General features: G+C 46.3%; 1 protein-coding gene across 1 annotated transcript in view; it reads left to right on the top strand.

Annotated features, from left to right (window-relative positions):
- The first annotated feature begins 2,048 nt into the window (after nucleotides 1–2,048).
- YWHAQ (tyrosine 3-monooxygenase/tryptophan 5-monooxygenase activation protein theta) overlaps nucleotides 2,049–17,217 on the top strand; it is a 33,836-nt gene continuing 18,667 nt past the window's right edge. The window contains exons 1-2 of the mRNA XM_075557116.1: nucleotides 2,049–2,195; nucleotides 2,750–3,136. Of these exons, the coding sequence (XP_075413231.1) occupies nucleotides 2,843–3,136 (294 nt within the window). The 5' untranslated portion in view covers nucleotides 2,049–2,195; nucleotides 2,750–2,842. The remainder of the gene's footprint in view (nucleotides 2,196–2,749; nucleotides 3,137–17,217) is intronic.

Here is a 17,217-nt window from a genome sequence, read left to right on the forward strand (position 1 = left end):
GAGACGTAAAATAAATGCTAGTATTTTGTGTGTCTAAGGAATTCTAGTGCCTAAAGTCTTATTTTCTCTCACTTACATTGTCAGGTACAGAGGGCTTTAGACCTACACGTTTATTCCTCTGAATAAATATTTTACAATATCACTGGGTGATGTATTTTTGAAGCAGTTTAAACCATCATTCCATGACCATCATTCCATGAGGTAACTGATCAATCAGTATTTGATGACGGAGGGAAAGTAGAGATAGTAGGAAAGGGATTGTTGGAATAGAGAGGGACAACAGCTTGCCGAGGTCACCTAGTGAGAAGGCAGTACAGGCCCAGACTTCCAACAAAGAATGTAGTGTGCTCCAACCTTTTGGTTAATCCCCTCTCCCAACCACAGAGATTCACACCCTCCATGAACCCCTCAGGTGTCCCCACCCCCACCCTGTCTGGCTTCATCCCTTGCCTGGGCTGTTTCTAATTTCATTCAGCTCGAAATGCACTGGCTTTTACAGAAAGCATTTTATCTGACCTTCCAGATGCAAATTCTTTCCATTGGGATTTCTCAGTGTCCAGCTCCACCCAGCCCACATGGCTATAGACACTCAAGTGTCCCCAGCCCAGCCCCAGGGATTCCAGAAATAACAGCAAGGCCCTCCATCAGAACCCTGGAGCACAGTAAGGTAGTGCTGTAATTCAGACACAGGCCCTTTCCAAACCAGGCCTCTCCTGTCTATCAAAACACAACGCCACCTTCAGCAGGCAGGGCAGGGAGGGGTCGGCTGGGAGAGAGTTTACGTTTCTGGAAAGTTCGAATCGTTCCCCATCTGTTTGCACGCTCAGATCTTCCATTCTGGAGGTTCTCCGGATCTGTTCCAGGCTCCACGTGGAATTTAAAATGCTCTCTGGGATGTGGTCGTCCTTGGACGTTCTGGGGTTGGAATCGGAGCGCTGCGAAGGAGCGCGCGCGCGCAGATGGACGTTTTCACGCCAAGATGGCCCGCAGGTCCCTAACCCTAAAGGAGGGGCTCGGAAGTGGCAGCCGAGAAGGAAGCGGGAGGACGTCGGTAGTGACCCTGTTGACGGGGAGGCACGTCTGCAGCAATCGTATTCCTTTCAGAAAGATACACCTTCAGCAAGAGAAGCGCAGAAACCAACGTCTTGGGAGAGAATTTCGACTTTTCAAGTGACATGTCAAAAAGAATAACAAATAACAGGCATGCCCATGTGAAATCGTGATGTGGGAAAAATGTGTTTAATGCATGATCTGGACATTTTAAAGAAACTGCTGGGGGTGGAGAGGGTGTTTTGCTCCAAATTATCCTTAACGAGATTATCTATAATTACCCAGCTTTGCCAGAGAGACCTGCTGAGAATTCCTTGGATCTACCTTTTTACAGGGGAATTTCAGGTTTTCGGTACCCAGAGGCAAACCTGAATCTGTAATGTCAAAGCCGTACTTAAGACACTTTCTCCAGGAACTAAGTCCTCTCCGATGCGGATGAGACGACTTCTAATTTGCAGCCCTAGTCGCAACGTCATTAAAGGCTGGGTTTAGAGCACTGAGCTCCAAACCTTTGTCACGAAGAGGAAGGTGGGGAGGAAAGGAAGGCGCTAGAGCTGCGAGCGCGCCGATTATTTCGCCCTCCTAAGTCAAGCCTCCCCAGGGCACCCTGGCGCTGCGGCCGCATTAGCCCGGGGGGAGGCAGCCCACCGTCCGCAGCGGCTGCGGCAGCGGAGACTCGGCCGCAGTCGGAGAGGTCGTGCGAGCCTCTCCGTCTCGTGCCGCACCCAGAAACGCAGGGGGGCTGGCGGGGAGGATGAGGGGAGTAGGTAACAGCATCACCATGGCAACAGTGACGTCCTTTTACCCTGGATCTAATTGGAGGAAACCCCGTGGCCGAAGCCGCAGCCTACCGGCCAACCGAACTTGGCCAGTCCGACCCACCCTCCTATCCTGCGCCGTCCCGCCCTCCCTCCCCCCCGTCTCTCGCCCCCCTTCCGCGCGCTTAGTCCTCATTGGTTGGTGCTGGGGCCGGAGGCGGGACTCCCGGAGCGAGAGCGGCGTGTCATTGGGCGGCGGGAGCGGGGGCTGTCGCGCCGCTGCCCGCCCTCCGGCTCCGGGCTAGGCTGAGACGGGAGGGTCCTCCGCTCCAGCTGAAAGCAGATCAAAGTGGTGGGACTCGCGTCCGGGCAGCGGAGACGGTGAAGGTGAGCGCCAGGTTCGCTTCTCGCGCCCCTCGTCCAGCTCGTCCTGGGAGCTCGAGGGCAGGGGTGGGAGGCGCAGCCACCGGCCACGACGGGCTCGGGACGCGCCGCTCCTCAGGGGAAGCTGCCGGCGGGGACGATGCAGGGCTAACGGCCGCTTCCATTTTGGGCTTCCCGGGCTGGGCGGGGGTGGCGGGAGTGGCCTTGCTTCCCGCTCCCCGCGCGCCGGCGGGCGGCCGCGCGGGCGCCGCCTCCGGCCCCCTGGCCTTCCGCCTCGGCCTCCCGGGCCCCGGCCGCCCTCCGACCCCGCCCCGCGGCCGCGCCGGGCACCTCCCCCGACCGCGCCCGGGGTGCCCAGCCGGGCGGCGGGGCGGGGCGGGGGCGAGGGAAATTCAAGTCCGCCGAGCGCGAGCGCGCCGCAGACAAAAGGCGGGCGGGCGCGGGGGCCGGCCCGGGGCTGGGCGGGGTGCGGGGCGTATTGTCTGACGGAGCGCTCCCTCCTCCCCTCCTTTTTGTTCTTTGCTGCCGCCTCGCCGCCCCCGGCCCCCGCCCCGCAGGCTTTCGAGGAGGGCTCTTCCTGATCCGGCTTCGGCGCCGCTCCCGTTCTCTTCTCCCGGTCCCCCGCCCGCTCGCTCGCCCGCCCGCCCGCCATGGAGAAGACGGAGTTGATCCAGAAGGCGAAGCTGGCCGAGCAGGCCGAGCGCTACGACGACATGGCCACCTGCATGAAGGCCGTGACGGAGCAGGGCGCCGAGCTGTCCAACGAAGAGCGCAACCTGCTTTCGGTGGCCTACAAGAATGTGGTCGGGGGCCGCCGGTCCGCCTGGAGGGTCATCTCGAGCATCGAGCAGAAAACCGACACCTCCGACAAGAAGCTGCAGCTGATTAAGGACTATCGGGAGAAAGTGGAGTCGGAACTGCGGTCCATCTGCACCACGGTCCTGGTGAGTCGGGCCAGGTCCGGGTGGCGGGCCCCCAGACCCCTTTGTGTCTCGGCTTCCCCTGAGCCTTTCCCGGGAATGGGAGAAAGGTGGGCGACGGGCCTGCCCCTGTAGTGGCGTGGAGAAGGCATCCTTAATACGTGCTTTCACTTCGTCCGACTCCGGTGGCTTTTCCAGGGCCCTTTCCCCAGTACATGGGGTTGCTATGAGTCGGAATCCAGGGCAGTGAGGTGTTTTTTGTTTGCTTGCTTGCTTTTGTAGATTACACCCTAGTAGGTTAGCTCAGCTCCTGCTGTTGGGACGCTGCTGACAGAGATGGGTGTGAGCCCTGTATTTGGTCAATTCAGATGCTGAAAGAAGGGCTGGCACCTTCTGGATAAGATGGTGTGTGCAGTGGTAGCAGTAGCCCTGCCATTGGGCACTCCCTGACGGGGATTAACCTTGAAGCATGTATTGCGTTTTTCTATTGAGTCTGCTGAGCTTTTCTCTTAAAAAACAGGGATATGGGGTGGTAAGGGCGGGGGTAGAACAGAATGCTGTGCTGGTGGACTTTGGTATTTACTCATATTTCCCTGCCACTGCATAGCTATTCTTAAAGGCTACTATTTGAAATGAACTCATTTCTGGCACAAAGTAAGCTAGAAAGCTTTCCAGGTTTTAAACTGCTCAGAGCAAGTGGCTGGCTGTTGGGTGGAGTAAACTGCTGTGATTCACTCTTCTTGGTGATAGATGGATGACACTTTTCGCTTTGTCATTGCATGGACCAATTTTTTTTTCTGTCAGTAAATTTTAAGTTAAAAAATGCTAGCATTATATCCTGGAGCTCTTAAGTGTTTTTGATGATGAAAGAGTTGTTTTTACTAATATGAATACTGATAGGGTTTACCTGTATTTTCTAAGTGCCATTTCAACAAGAGCATACTGATTTTTGATACGTCCTACATTGTATTTCAGGTAGGATCTGAAAGATGAACAGGCAAATATGATTGTTTGTTTAGGGGGAAATGGGAAGTTACTTTTCTCTAATTTTTCTATTCAAAGTGTGTGTGTGTGTGTGTGTGTGTGTGAGAGAGAGAGAGAGAGAGAGACATCTTGTTCTCATAGAACCTATACAGAGGCATTCTGGATGGTTGCTAAAGAAGATAAAACTTTATTATTAGAGCTTATTTTGTTTATGAGTGAGACATTGTATTATATTTACCTCTGTGTCCTTACCATCCTGGCCTCTGCTTGGCTGAGAAGACACTTGCTTTGTGAACTAAATTGGCCCAAGAAATTTGCCAATTTGAGAGAGTAGCCTTTGGTAATAGTTATTGCTGACTTACCTAAAGGGGAGATGCATAAGAACTCCCGTGTATAATGAGGTTGTTGGGGGTGGGGGGGAGACGGATGCTCTGCCATTTGCGTGCAGCAATTAAAGATTCACTACAAGGTTTTTTCTGTTCTCTGGTACATTAACTTTGAGCCAAAGGAATGTCTGTTTTCATTGGTGGCCTGAGTGGAAGAGGAGGGGAGTGCTGGTGTGTAGTGGTTACGCTTTGGTTAGTTGGAAACCACCAGCTCCCAGGGAGGAAGATGGGTTGTCTACTCAGTCCTGCAAAGTCACAAGGGCAGTCCAGCCTGTTCTGTAGGGTTGCTGTGAGCTGGCAGTGAGTGAGAAGTGACAGAGTTCACTTAGTTGAGAGAAGCATTTAAGACGACCTTTCATGGCACATCATTTCAATAGAAGTCCCTGACCTTTGAGCAGTTTTATACCAATAAACTACAGGTGTAGAAATTTTTTGTTTGATTTATCTGCCATTAAGGCATTAAAAAAACTTAGCAAAATTAGCCTGAAAGAATTAATTGTGGCTTGATGGCCAACCTATAATAACTAATGGAGCAAAATTTTATATGTGCACAGGATTGTGCTAAACAGGGTGGGAAAGAGAACAATGCTGAGAACTATAGATATTGCTGTGTAACAATTATATAATGTACAAGGGACCTTCAAAATATTTGTGGAAAAAGAATGCTAAGATAATGGAACTCATCCATGAACTTTTTTAAGCCCGTGTGTGTGTTAGAATGAGAAATACACATAAATTTTATAGGCTAAAATACACATAAATATAGTTATGGACCAAAGAAATAGAAGCTTCAGGGTGAACTTCACAAAGACATTGATATTTTAAGCATTAGCTCCATTTTCCCATGAACTTTTTGAAGCCTATTGATTTCCATAATTTACTAAGTGAGAAAAGTGGAATGAGACCATGAGTGCTGAGAGAGGTTTTTTTGATGACCAGGAAGGAGAACTCCACGGGGCGGAAGCAGATGAGACTGACTTGTTACAGAAGACTAATACAAAGTGGCATGGAAGAAAGCCAAAATCTGATCCAAAATAACAGCCTTTTTCTCTTAAATAAAATAGGTTAGTGGTCAAATGATTTGGGGCAGATGTTCCAAGTGAACATGGCAGATGAGCTTTTTGTTAATCGTGTAACAAACTGAAGGCAGCAGGAAATCCTGAAATCCAAGTGAGTACTATAAAGAGCAGAGGAGGTAAGACCCAAACTGGCCTTGGCTAAAGTCTTCATAAATCACGTCTGTTTTCAGGGCTACCCCTTCTAAGGCCACAGAAGGATTGGGTTCTTATCCTTTGAGTTGCAGTTAGAAAGCTATTCCACCTCTGCTCTCACTTCTTTCAACTCCAAAGGTAGTTTAAAGTCCAGATTGAAGAACGTCTGTCAGTAGGAGACGGAATGCCGAGAAGAGACTCAGGGTGCCATGCTTCCGTCATTGAGCTTAATGATGGAGAGAGCAAAACGTAAGAGGAAAAGAGTTGTACGGCAGCTTAAATAGCGCGCATGTAAGATCTTTGGGGGTGGTTAAGAATTTGAAGATATTGTAAGGGTGAAGAAATCAAAGGGCTTCACAAAGCCCTCTGGGACTTGGGATCAAAATCTGCTTTTTACATAATGAATATGCAGAGTAACCTTTGTCTCGCACAGCACAATATTTTATGTTGCAAGGATTTTAGGAGACGGATTTCAGTAGGCTTGTAGTGTAATATATAAACACTTCGAGAAATTACATCCTGGGATTTAAAGAGTCACTTAGAATATAGAGAATCTGAATGGTGTCTTTCTATAAAAGCTCTATAATCTTAACTCAGTAATATGTTTGAATTTAGTTAGGTTTCTAAATTCATAAAAATTTGATTCTTGTTCTTTTGAAGTAAGATGGACATGTTCTTCCCCCCCCCCCTAAGTTTCATTTATTTTGTTGAATATGCACAGCAAACCTACACCAATTCGACAGTTTTTACGTGTATAATTTAGTGACATTGAGTACATGCTTGAGCTCTGTAACCATTGTCACCCTTCTTTCCTCCCCAAACACAAACACACCGCTCCTTAAGGTTCCTGTCTAATTCTCCAGGGTCCTGATAACGTTTGAGCCCACATCTACGTTCAAAGAGCATAGTGCTCAATCAAGGCTGACCTTTATTTGACTAGTTAAACTATACTGATGGTTGTTTCAAGATGACTACAGAGGATATTTTTAGTTTAAAGGATATACCAGGGCAATCTTTGTCCATCTTCCTTAGCTTCATAAAGTCTAGAACCCATGGTAATTTGAGATTCTATTCTGCATTTCTCCCCTTTGGGGCACCATGTCCTGCTAGTCTAGTGGAAAGGAGGCAGTTGTTCCCACAGAGGCAGATTAGCCACATGTCTTCCTCCTATTCTTGACTCTTGGTCCAAGAATAGAGACACCAAGCTCTACATAACAGCCTAGGAGGCAGAACAGGCATTAAACAATTATTAGCCCAGTTAACTGGGATGTCCCATGAAACCAAGACCCTAAGCCCCCAAAACCAGTGAACACATTTTTTTTTGCCATTGTGAATATATACGTGTATAGTTTTAAAGATTTTTATTGTGATTTCGGTGAAAGTTTACAGTGGAGATCATGAGTTTTATATTCAAAAGCTTTTTTCCACATTTTGTTTCAACTCATCCATTTCAATCTGTTCACTGCCGTCATTTATCCCATTTATCCCAGTCTCTATTTCCATTCCTTCTTTGCTAACCCTCTATCCCTGGGTAATGTTGCTCATTTGATCATAAATGGTAAATTATTCTATAACACAAGGGTTTGTTCAGGTCCGGCCCTGAAAGGTGACGAAGGATCAGTCTCAGGTTCCACCAGTCCAATTCTTTCTATCTACGTCCTCTTGTCTCAGGGCTAAAGAGACTAATGTTTTCATGGTCCATTAGTTTTTTTTGAATAGTTGTCTCCATGAGTCTTTTCTCAGCTGGGAAGAGACTCAGTATTTGCATCTTAGGTGGCTACTCATGAGCATAAATACCTTTCACGCAAGTTTGCCTCAACGCCTTTTTATGGCTGACAGCTTACGAACACGGGTTACAATAGTCACCTGTTCAACCCTCGTCTTATTCAGTGTGACGCCCTTCCCATTAAACCCACCTTTCCTTCCTGCCCATGGTATCTGCACATTGGCTCTGGTCTCTATGCTTTGCCATGTCATGCCTTTTATATAAATGAGGTCATACAGTATTTGCCCTTTTGTGATTGACTCATTTTGTTCAGCACGCCTTTCAAGCTCCCTCACTGCAGTATACATCAAGACTGCCTTCCATGTTGCCTACTGGCTGAGTTCGGGTTCCATTGCACATACCACGTTTTGTGTGTCCAGTCGTGTCTTGAGCACATTTAGGTGGTTTCTACTTTTGGCTTTTCTGAGTCGTGTTGCCGTGGACACTGGTACCTACAGGTCTCTGAGTTTCTGCTTTCAAGTCTTGGGGGGGTGGTCTGTATCTTGGAGTGGAAGGCTTGGTCACATGGTAGTTCCAGTTTCAATTTCTGAGGACTCATAAGAACTGTTGAGGAAAGCCTTTTTAAAAATTTCAGAAGCAAAAATGTTGCTTTCCTGACTAAGGTGTGTGACCCAAACCGTGGTGATGTTAGCCATCTCACAGGCATGCGAAAGCTGTACAATGGAAAAAGAAGGCCAGAGGAGAACCGACACATTCCAACAGGTGTGGGTGAGGAGTACTGACTGTGCATGGATTGTTGAACAGTTCCACGCTCGAACTTGACACTGCTGGAGACTCTGGCTTGAAAAAACCTGTCCGGCCGAGAGTGAGTGCGCATGCGTGGAATCTTGCTGCTCACTCCAAGGGGTGATACTTCAGTGTCAGCTCCCCTCTTGCGCAGACAACATACGGTGCTTGTGTTAATGCATTAACGCTTTCAGCGTTGTGCGTTTGTTTTTATTATTTCTGTTGGCGTAAAATACGGTGACCTTGACTCCAAAGGAAGTTAGTGATACCAGCAGTAAAACCTAATGGAAAACTGTTGGAACCACAACAGAGTCAAAGAAAAAGAAATTTTGAAAGGCTGAATACAGCAGCGTGGCTAGGTTGGCATTGCCACCATTTTGGGGGAGAATAATGTAATGCCGCAAAGGGTGTGGAAATTGATAACCAGGAATAATGAACCCAGACCATCTAGGATGAACAGAAACCACTTGATGACTTGCATACCTGACACAGGTGAAGAGGCTAGAAGCCTCCAAAGTGAGCTTCTAGGAGTGATTTTTGGTGGGCCTCAGGGCCAATTATTCGTTTTTTTATTATTATTAAAAATATGTTTAGTTTTCAAACTTTGGTGTTTGAATATGAATTTGGAATGAAATGAATTTGACAGCTGAAGTGTCACTGTACGAGTGTGGGCTACCAGAACAGACAGATGCATTTGGGGGGGAGAATATAACCAGAATGCCCCTTAGAAGCAAGCATAGTGAGACTTCTGTCTTGCCCTACAGTGGACATGATCAGGATTGATCCAATCCAAACTCACAGCCATCGAGTCAGTGCTGGCGCACAGTGACCCTGGTGAGCGAGTTTCCAAGCCTGCAACTGTTTACAGGAGTAGAAAACCCAGTCTTGATCCTGCAGTATTGCTGGTGGTTTCCAACTGCTGACTCAGAGACTCACAGCCCAACACGGAGCTGCCTCACCACCAGACTCCTCCAGCATAGATAGATCAGTCACTAGAAAAGGACACCATATTTGATACGGAGTCAAGAAAAACTGCAAGACAGATGGACAGTTGCTGCACTTAACTTTCCTTGGCAACATTCGGGGATGGCACATCACTGTCACCATTGATTCTGTTAGCAAGTATGGGGTTGCAGATCGGAAACTACTGGGTGGTGACAAGCAGCAGCAGAGCCCTGTTTTGAACACTTTGTACGCACCGGTGCACTGAAAGGGTGGCTGTTCAAACCCAGCAGTCACGTGACCATCTGCGCCTGTGAGGATTACGGCCTCGGAAGCCCTGTGGCACAGTTTTCCTTAGTCAGAGTCACTGTGAGGACGAATGAACTGGGCATGTGGCACACTGTGTGACCTTGGTCAGCTCTACAAAATCAGTGTGAAACAAGTCGTGTGTCTGCTTTAGCCGGCAGAATTGAACCAGTGGCACTAACAGCAATGAGTTTGTTTTTTGTTTGCATGTGACTATAGGTACTGTCTTTAGCTGGAGTGGGCCCCAAATACTTCTGACTTAAGATCACAATGTTGATCTCTGGATACATCTTTTTTAAAAAATTATTTTATTGTGGGCTCATACAATTTTTTGAAATCATTTTATTAGGGGCTCATACAACTCTTATCACAATCCATACATACATCAGTTGTGTAAAGCACATTTGTACATTCATTGCCCTCATCATTCTCAAAACATTTGCTCTCCACTTAAGCCCCTGGCATCAGATCCTCACTTTATCCTATCCTTCCAACCCACTCCCCACTCCCTCATGAACCCTTGATAATTTATAAATTATTATTTTGTCATATCTTTCCCTGTCTGACATCTCCCTTCACCCATTTTCCTATTGTCCGTCCCCCAGAGAGGAGGTCACATTTAGATCCTTGTAATTGGGTCCCCATTTGCAGCCCACCTTTCTGGTATTGCTACTCTCACCACTGGTCCTGAAGGGATCATCCACCCTGGATTCCATCTGTGTTTCCAGTTCCTATCTGTACCAGTGTCCATCCTGATCTAGCCAAACTTGCGAGGTAGAATTGGGATCATGATAGGTGAGGAGGGGGGAAGCATTTAGGAACTAGAGGAAAGTTGTATTTTTATTGTTACTACATCGCACCGTCTGGCTCGTCTCCTCCCCAAGACCCTTCTGTAATGGGATGTCCAGTGGCCTGCAAATGGGCTTTGGATCTCCACTCCGCATTCCCCCCCTCATTCACTATGGTAAGACTTTGTTCTGGTGATGCCTGATACGTGATCCCTTCGACTCCTCGTGATCTCACAGGCTGGTGTGCTTCTTCCATGTGGGCTTTGTTGCTTCTGAGCTAGATGGCTGCTTGTTTACCTTTAAGCCTTTAAGACCCCAGATGCTATATCATTTGATAGCCGGGCACCATCAGCTTTCTTTGCCACACTTGCTTATGCACCCATTTGTCTTCAGCGATTGTATCATGGAGGTGAGCACACAATCATGATTTTTTGTTCTTTGATGCCTGATAACTGATCCCTCCGGCACCTCGTGATACACAGGCTGGTGTGCTTCTTCCATGTGGGCTTTGTTGCTTCTGAGCTAGATGGCCACTTGTTTACCTTCAAGCCTTTAAGACCCCAGACGCTATCTCTTTTGATAGCCAGGCACCATCAGCTTTCTTCATCACATTTAGTTGTTCGCCTACTTTGTCTTCAGCGGTTGTGTCGGGAAGGTGAGCATCATAGAATGCCAATTTAATAGAAGAAAGTATTCTTGCATTGAGGGTGTACTTGAGTGGAGGCTCAATGTCCTTCTGCTACCTTCATACTAAACCTATAAATATATTCACATAGATCTATTCCCCCCCCAAAATAAATATATTTGCATATGTACATGTCTTCATCTAGACCTCTTTAAATGCCCTTTGCCTCCCAGCTCTTTCCTCTATTTCCCTTGACTTTCCTCCTGCCCCACTATCATGCTCAGTTCCCACCTGGGTTTCAGCAATTCCTCTTGGTTACATTACCCTTGATCATGCCCTACCAGGCCTTCCACACCCTCCAGGCCTTCCACACCCTCCTCACCACCAATTTGGATCATTTGTTGTTCCCTTGTCCCTGGGTTTGTTAACACCACTTCCTTTCCCCCCACCTCCTCCTCTCCCATATCCCCCCAGAACTGTCAGTCCAATTGTTTTCTCCTCCACATTGTTCATCCAACCTATCTTATTTAGACAGACCTGCGGAGTTAATAACATGCACAAAGACAAGACAGAGCAAAACCAAGCAACAGTATACAGCAAAACAACAAATCAATGACAAAAAAACAAAACACAACAAGAAAGGAAAGCTTGTAGTTAGTTCAAGGATCATTCGTTGGCCTTTAAGAGTGTTTTCCAGTCTAGTCTGTTGGGACACCATGCCCTGGCCCCAAAATCCACCTTCAGCATTCCTTGGGGACCTCGCAGCTCCATTCCCTTACTGTTCTGTTGCACCCACTTAGTGTTTTGCCTCGGTGTGACGGGATCAGATCGGGTGCAATTCCCACACTGTGTCTCCGGTGTGTCCTCTGTAAAGCTATGAGTCAATGAGGGCGTCATGTCTCAGAGGGGCTGGCCGTGTGGTCCTTTCTGTGTACTGGCTGCTCTAATTGGGGTCATTGTCCTCAAGGCCTGGTGGGCCAGGATGTGCTCCACTCTCTCCTCCCCCTTCATCAGCACCCGTGTGCTCCGATCAGATATGTCCCCCCAGAGCTGCAGATTCAATGCCCTCTTGAAATAAATTCTTCTGGGGGGAGGGGGAGAAATCTTATAGTTCAATAAATACATAACTTCCTCATTTTTCTTTCAGTGTGTAAGCTTAAAGCCAAGATTGCCTGTGTACAACTTAAAATTTGGCCAGGGAAAAATGTTGAGATACTAAACCCACTGCCATTGAGTTCGTCTGACTCCTAGTGACCCTCTAGAGCAGAGTAGAGCTGCTCTCGAAAGTGTGCAAGACTGTGAGCCTTTATGGGAGCTGACAGCTTCATCTCTTGCCCAATGGCAGCTGATGAGTTGGAACTGACAACCTTGCCGTTAGCAGTCTGGTACTTAACCCCTTATGGCACCAGGGAAAGAACATTATTAGAACAGTGTCTCCGCTGTCAGGTTGCTCCTGGGTGAGTGGAATATACAAATATATAAGTACATTGTACTAATGTGTTTCAAGAGAGAGATGCCTGTAATAGCAGTCTCTCATGGCCTAGTGGGTTGCTCATTGATTTGCTAACCACAAGGTCAGCAGTTTGACCCCAACAACGCCCTGGGAGAAAAATGAGACTTTCTACTCCTGTAAAGGTTTACAGTCTTGGAACCCCACAAGAGCGGTTCCATGACTGTAAACCTTTGTTGTAATGCCTTTCACATTTCTGTATATTGAAATCACATGCATGCTTGAAATCTAACCTAAATGCTACTAGATTTATTCCCTAAGGAGGCCTGAGGGCCTTGTGGTTTCCACGTGGGGCTGCTGATTGCAAGGTTGGTGCTCTCAACCGGCCAGCTGCCACCTGGGAGAAGGAAGGGGTTCTGTGTGCCCATAAAGATGTGGAGTCTGAGAAACCCCATCCAGGGCTGCTGAGAATCCGAATCAACTCAATGGAACTGGGTTTGGGTATATTTATTCTGGAATCACTTATAAACTATAGTCCATTGCGGTTTTCCCATCTGTTACTTTGTACTGTTCCTGAGGTTGTGCGTAGATGAGACGGGTATTTACTACTTACCTGTAAGAAAACTGAAGCATATTGACTTACTCCATGACATAGCTAGTTAGCTGTGGAACTCAAACTCAATTCCAGATCTTTCTGTTCCCACTGTCTTTCACTGTAAAATCCTCTCGTAATACTCATTCTCTTGAGAGCTTTCGTTTCTCTGAATGTTCTTTCTTATGGAATCTAGGAAGAATGTGTTTTTTTAAAAAAAATAAATACATGTTCCTGAACCAGAAACAACTCCTTGTCATCTTTTCTGCATATACTCATTTGCTTGTAAAGATGTTAAGGTGGAATAATTATTGCTTTCAGATTTTCTATATCATTACCATACAAAATAGATTCCTGATTACTTAACAGATGGCTTGTGAGATTGTGCTAAGCTGGGTTCTTCAGAGAAGCAAGCCAGTGACATACACACACATAGAAATAAATCTGTATCAGATGAAGTGGCTCACGTAGTTGTAGTGGCAGGTGAGCCTGGTCTGGTTCAAGTCCATGGATCAGATGTTAAACTTTAGGCTTTTCCTGACTCAAGGAACAGTTGGGGCTGATGAACCTGGAAGCAGTGAGACGACAGCTGCTGGTGGATGCAGAGAATCCAAGACAACAGGTCAAATGGCAGACTCTGATGGCTCCCAGGGTCAGTGGACAGTATTACTGGCCTTTGGCTTAAAGTCCATGAGCCAGATTCAGCACAGACTACAAGAGATGAGGAAGCTCCCCACAGCATTCGCTTTCAGATACGTAGTAGGCCCCAAGAAATACAGGAGTGTGACCTGATTAATGGGGTAACAGGCCACACAAATCTTTCCAGTTCTTTTTCAGCAGCATGGAACTACCTATCTTTTGTTTCTGTCGTGTATTGTGTGCTGTTCCTTACCTTTGCCCTCATTGTTTTGTGGGGGGTGAAGGGAGACGCCGGATAGAGCAAGATATGACAAAATAATAATTTATAAATTATCAAGGGCTCATGAGGGAGGGGGGAAGCAGGGAGGGAGGGGAAAAAAGAGGACTTGATGCAAATGCTTTGAAAATGATTAGGACAAAGAATGTGCAGATGTGCTTTGTACAATTGATGTATGTATATGTATGGATTGTGATAAGAGTTGTATGAGTCCCTAATAAAATGTTTAAAAAAATTAAAAGAATGTTGACCTATTTTTACTTAGAACATCCCTATCAGTATGCTGTCTAATCCAGCATTACTTATGACCAAGCCAACATCTGCCCTGTTCTTTTGATGCTGGTGTTTGAAAAGGAGTAGGGAATCTTACTTTGCCTCCTGTAAAGCAGCACGGCCATATGCTTATGGAGCCCTCCCTGGTGCATGCAGTGTGCTACTAACCGCCAGGTCAGGAATTGAAACCCACCAGCTGTTCCGCAGGAGAACCATGAGACTGTCTGCTCTTGTAAAGGTTTACAGCTTCGGGAACGCTGTGCAGTTCTGCTCTGTCCTGCTGGGTCACTGTGAGTCCGGATCAACTTGATGGCAGTGGTACGGGTTTTATCTGTGTGAGTACTGTAGCAGATGTTGATAGCAATACTACTGTGATTAGTGATCATTTTGCCTTAGTGTGGCATGGTAGAAACTAGATAGAGATCTTATGTTCCAAGAGGAAGGTTTAAAAGTTTTCAGAGGGAGAGAGAGATGGAACTTTTTTCTTTGAGCTTTGGTTTTTTTTTTCCATCTGTTTTCTCCCTCCCCCCTCTGCCTATTTACCTTTTGGCTCCTTATTTTATTTGACCACAAAAATAACTAACCACATGATTGCATGGATGACTTTCTGCCTTGTTAGTTTGGTGTTTTTGTTTTGTTTTCACTGTAACTACAGTGGTACATACTCATTTGGAGCTTACACTCTGAGGAGCCCATTGTAATTCTCTGACATCGAGTCCCTGAATTTGGGTGCTCTCGATACACAGAACCAGTGGTATGTACCCATATAAACAGGCAAATACTGATTTACTTGAAAAGAAATCAGTTCATGTGAGAGTCAGGCAACATACGAATTAGACTATTTATAGCCTGGAGACAAGGATCTTGGTAGTGTAGTGGTTACACCTTGGACTGCGATCTGCATGGTCGGCATTTCAAAACTACCAGCAGCTCTTTGGGAGAAAGACTGGGTTTTATTGATGCTTCTGTACACAATTACAGCCCCCATGTGGGTTGCTATAAGTCGACATTGACTCGATTGCTGTGAGTCTGATTTTTTTTATTTTTTGGATAGCCTGGAGCCAATTCACACTTGGGAAGCTCCTTTTTGGACCTAGGTTCTCTTGCGAGGCACCCACCATATGAGAGAAGGTCATCTGAAGTTCAGAAAATAACTTTTTGCTGGATTAGAAAGGCTTTCTCCAGCAAAACGGCTGGTGTTTTTGAACTGCTAACCTCACAGTTACCAGTCCAACTCGTAACCACTATACTGTCAGCTCCTTTTACTTTAGTAACCAAACCAAACTCACTGCCAACATATTGTGACCTGCTTTGTTAGGTGCCATCATTAGCACCCTGTGCGTAACTGAAGGAAACAAAATCACCGCACACCTACGCCAGTCTAACAGTTGTTAGACTCGAACCCGTGTTAACAGCCACTGTTACTGCAATGTCAGTCCCTCTCATCAAAAGTCTTCCTTTTCTGCTCGCTCGCATGATGGCCTTGCCCCAGGGACTGGCCGCTCCTGATCTAAATAAAGCAAGGAGCATTCTGGCTGTACTTATAGCTTCTGGCAGCCCATGGTGTAGTCACTGTTCTATGCCAACACTGTAAGGCATCGATTATTTAGTCTTCCTGTTTCATTGTTCAACTTCCAGAAGCATACGAAGTAAATGAAAATGCCGTGCCTTAGGAGGTAAGGCGCACCTTAATCCTCGAAGTGAAATTTTACTTTTTAGCACTTTAAAGAAGTCTTGCAGCAGAATTGCCCAGGTCAGTATGTCGTTTGGTTTTTTAACTACTGTTCCCATGAACATTGATTATGGATCTAAGTAAAATGAAAATCCTTGACAACTTCAGGTTTTTCTGCATTTATCATCCTGTGCCTTACTGACTCGGTTGCGAGGTGTTTGGTTTTCTCTGTACTGAGGTGTAACCCATTGGAGGGGTTTTAGTCTTTGAGCCTCATCAGTAAGTGCTTCAGGTCTGCTTTTCCTTTCAGCGAGCAAGTTTGTGCCATCTGCTTATCCTAGGCGGTGAGTGAGTCTTCCTCCGATCCTGATGCCGCTTTCTTTTTTATGTCTCTGGGTGAGTAAGAGTCCATTGCGTGTAGGTACCACAGTGTTTTATGGTACTGTTGATAGCCGTTTGGATGGATTCTGCCAGTTGACTAGTGTAGGTGAGTATTGCAGTGAACATTGTGTGTGTTTGTGTCACTGCTTTACGTCTGTTGAGTAGTCTGGGGTAGAATTGCTGGATCACACCACAGTTCTAAGGAGCCAGGTAGAACACTGTGGTGTTAGGCATTGCGTTGCTAACCACAAGGTTGGCAGTTCAAATCCTCCAGTCTACTTCTGGATAGATTATAGTCTCAGAAAGCCTTTATATGAGTCTGAATCAACTGATGGCAGTGCATTTAATGGCTAGTAATTTTGTGGCTTTTTTGGCCATTTCGGATGCCCTGGTGGTGTAGTGGATTAGTCATTGGACTGCTAGCCACAACAAGGTCAACGCTTTGAACACACCAGTGGCTCCTCAGACCTGCAGGAGCAGTTCGGCTCTGACCTGGAGAGTGGCTGTGAGTTAGAATGGACTCAGTGGCAGTGAGTTGGTTTGGGTTCACTATTTGCATGTCTTCTTTGGTGAAATGACTTTATTCCCCACTATTTTGAACCTAGATCTGAGCATCATATATACTTAATCTATAAACTTTAACCTCCCTGATGGTCTAATTTTGTCAGTAATTTTGTACCTAAAGCGGTACTTTGTTTTGCATAAAATTTGTTTTATATTGTAGGCCTGTAATTCTTAAGAAATTACTCATTTTAATCTCTCTAGTAGACATTCCAGGTATGATAAACTTCTGTTAACATTTACCCCAAGTCACACTCAGGATCACCGCCAGTTTCAGCACAATTGACACTGCTTATCTAAGGGTTATGATAGATCAAGGATAAAAAATAATTGATAATTACCAGTGGGGGAAAATTACCAGTAAATGGTTAAAGCAACCTCTCAAAGACTAGGAGGAAGCAGCAAGTGCAGTTACATAGCATTTACATTGTGTGAGGTATTAGGAATCTAGAGAGAAGGGTTGTTACAAATGCAAAACCTATGCCATTTGAAATACATTGAGCTTC

Source organism: Tenrec ecaudatus, chromosome 8 (assembly GCF_050624435.1).
Source record: "Tenrec ecaudatus isolate mTenEca1 chromosome 8, mTenEca1.hap1, whole genome shotgun sequence".
Taxonomy (NCBI): Eukaryota; Metazoa; Chordata; class Mammalia; order Afrosoricida; family Tenrecidae; genus Tenrec; species Tenrec ecaudatus.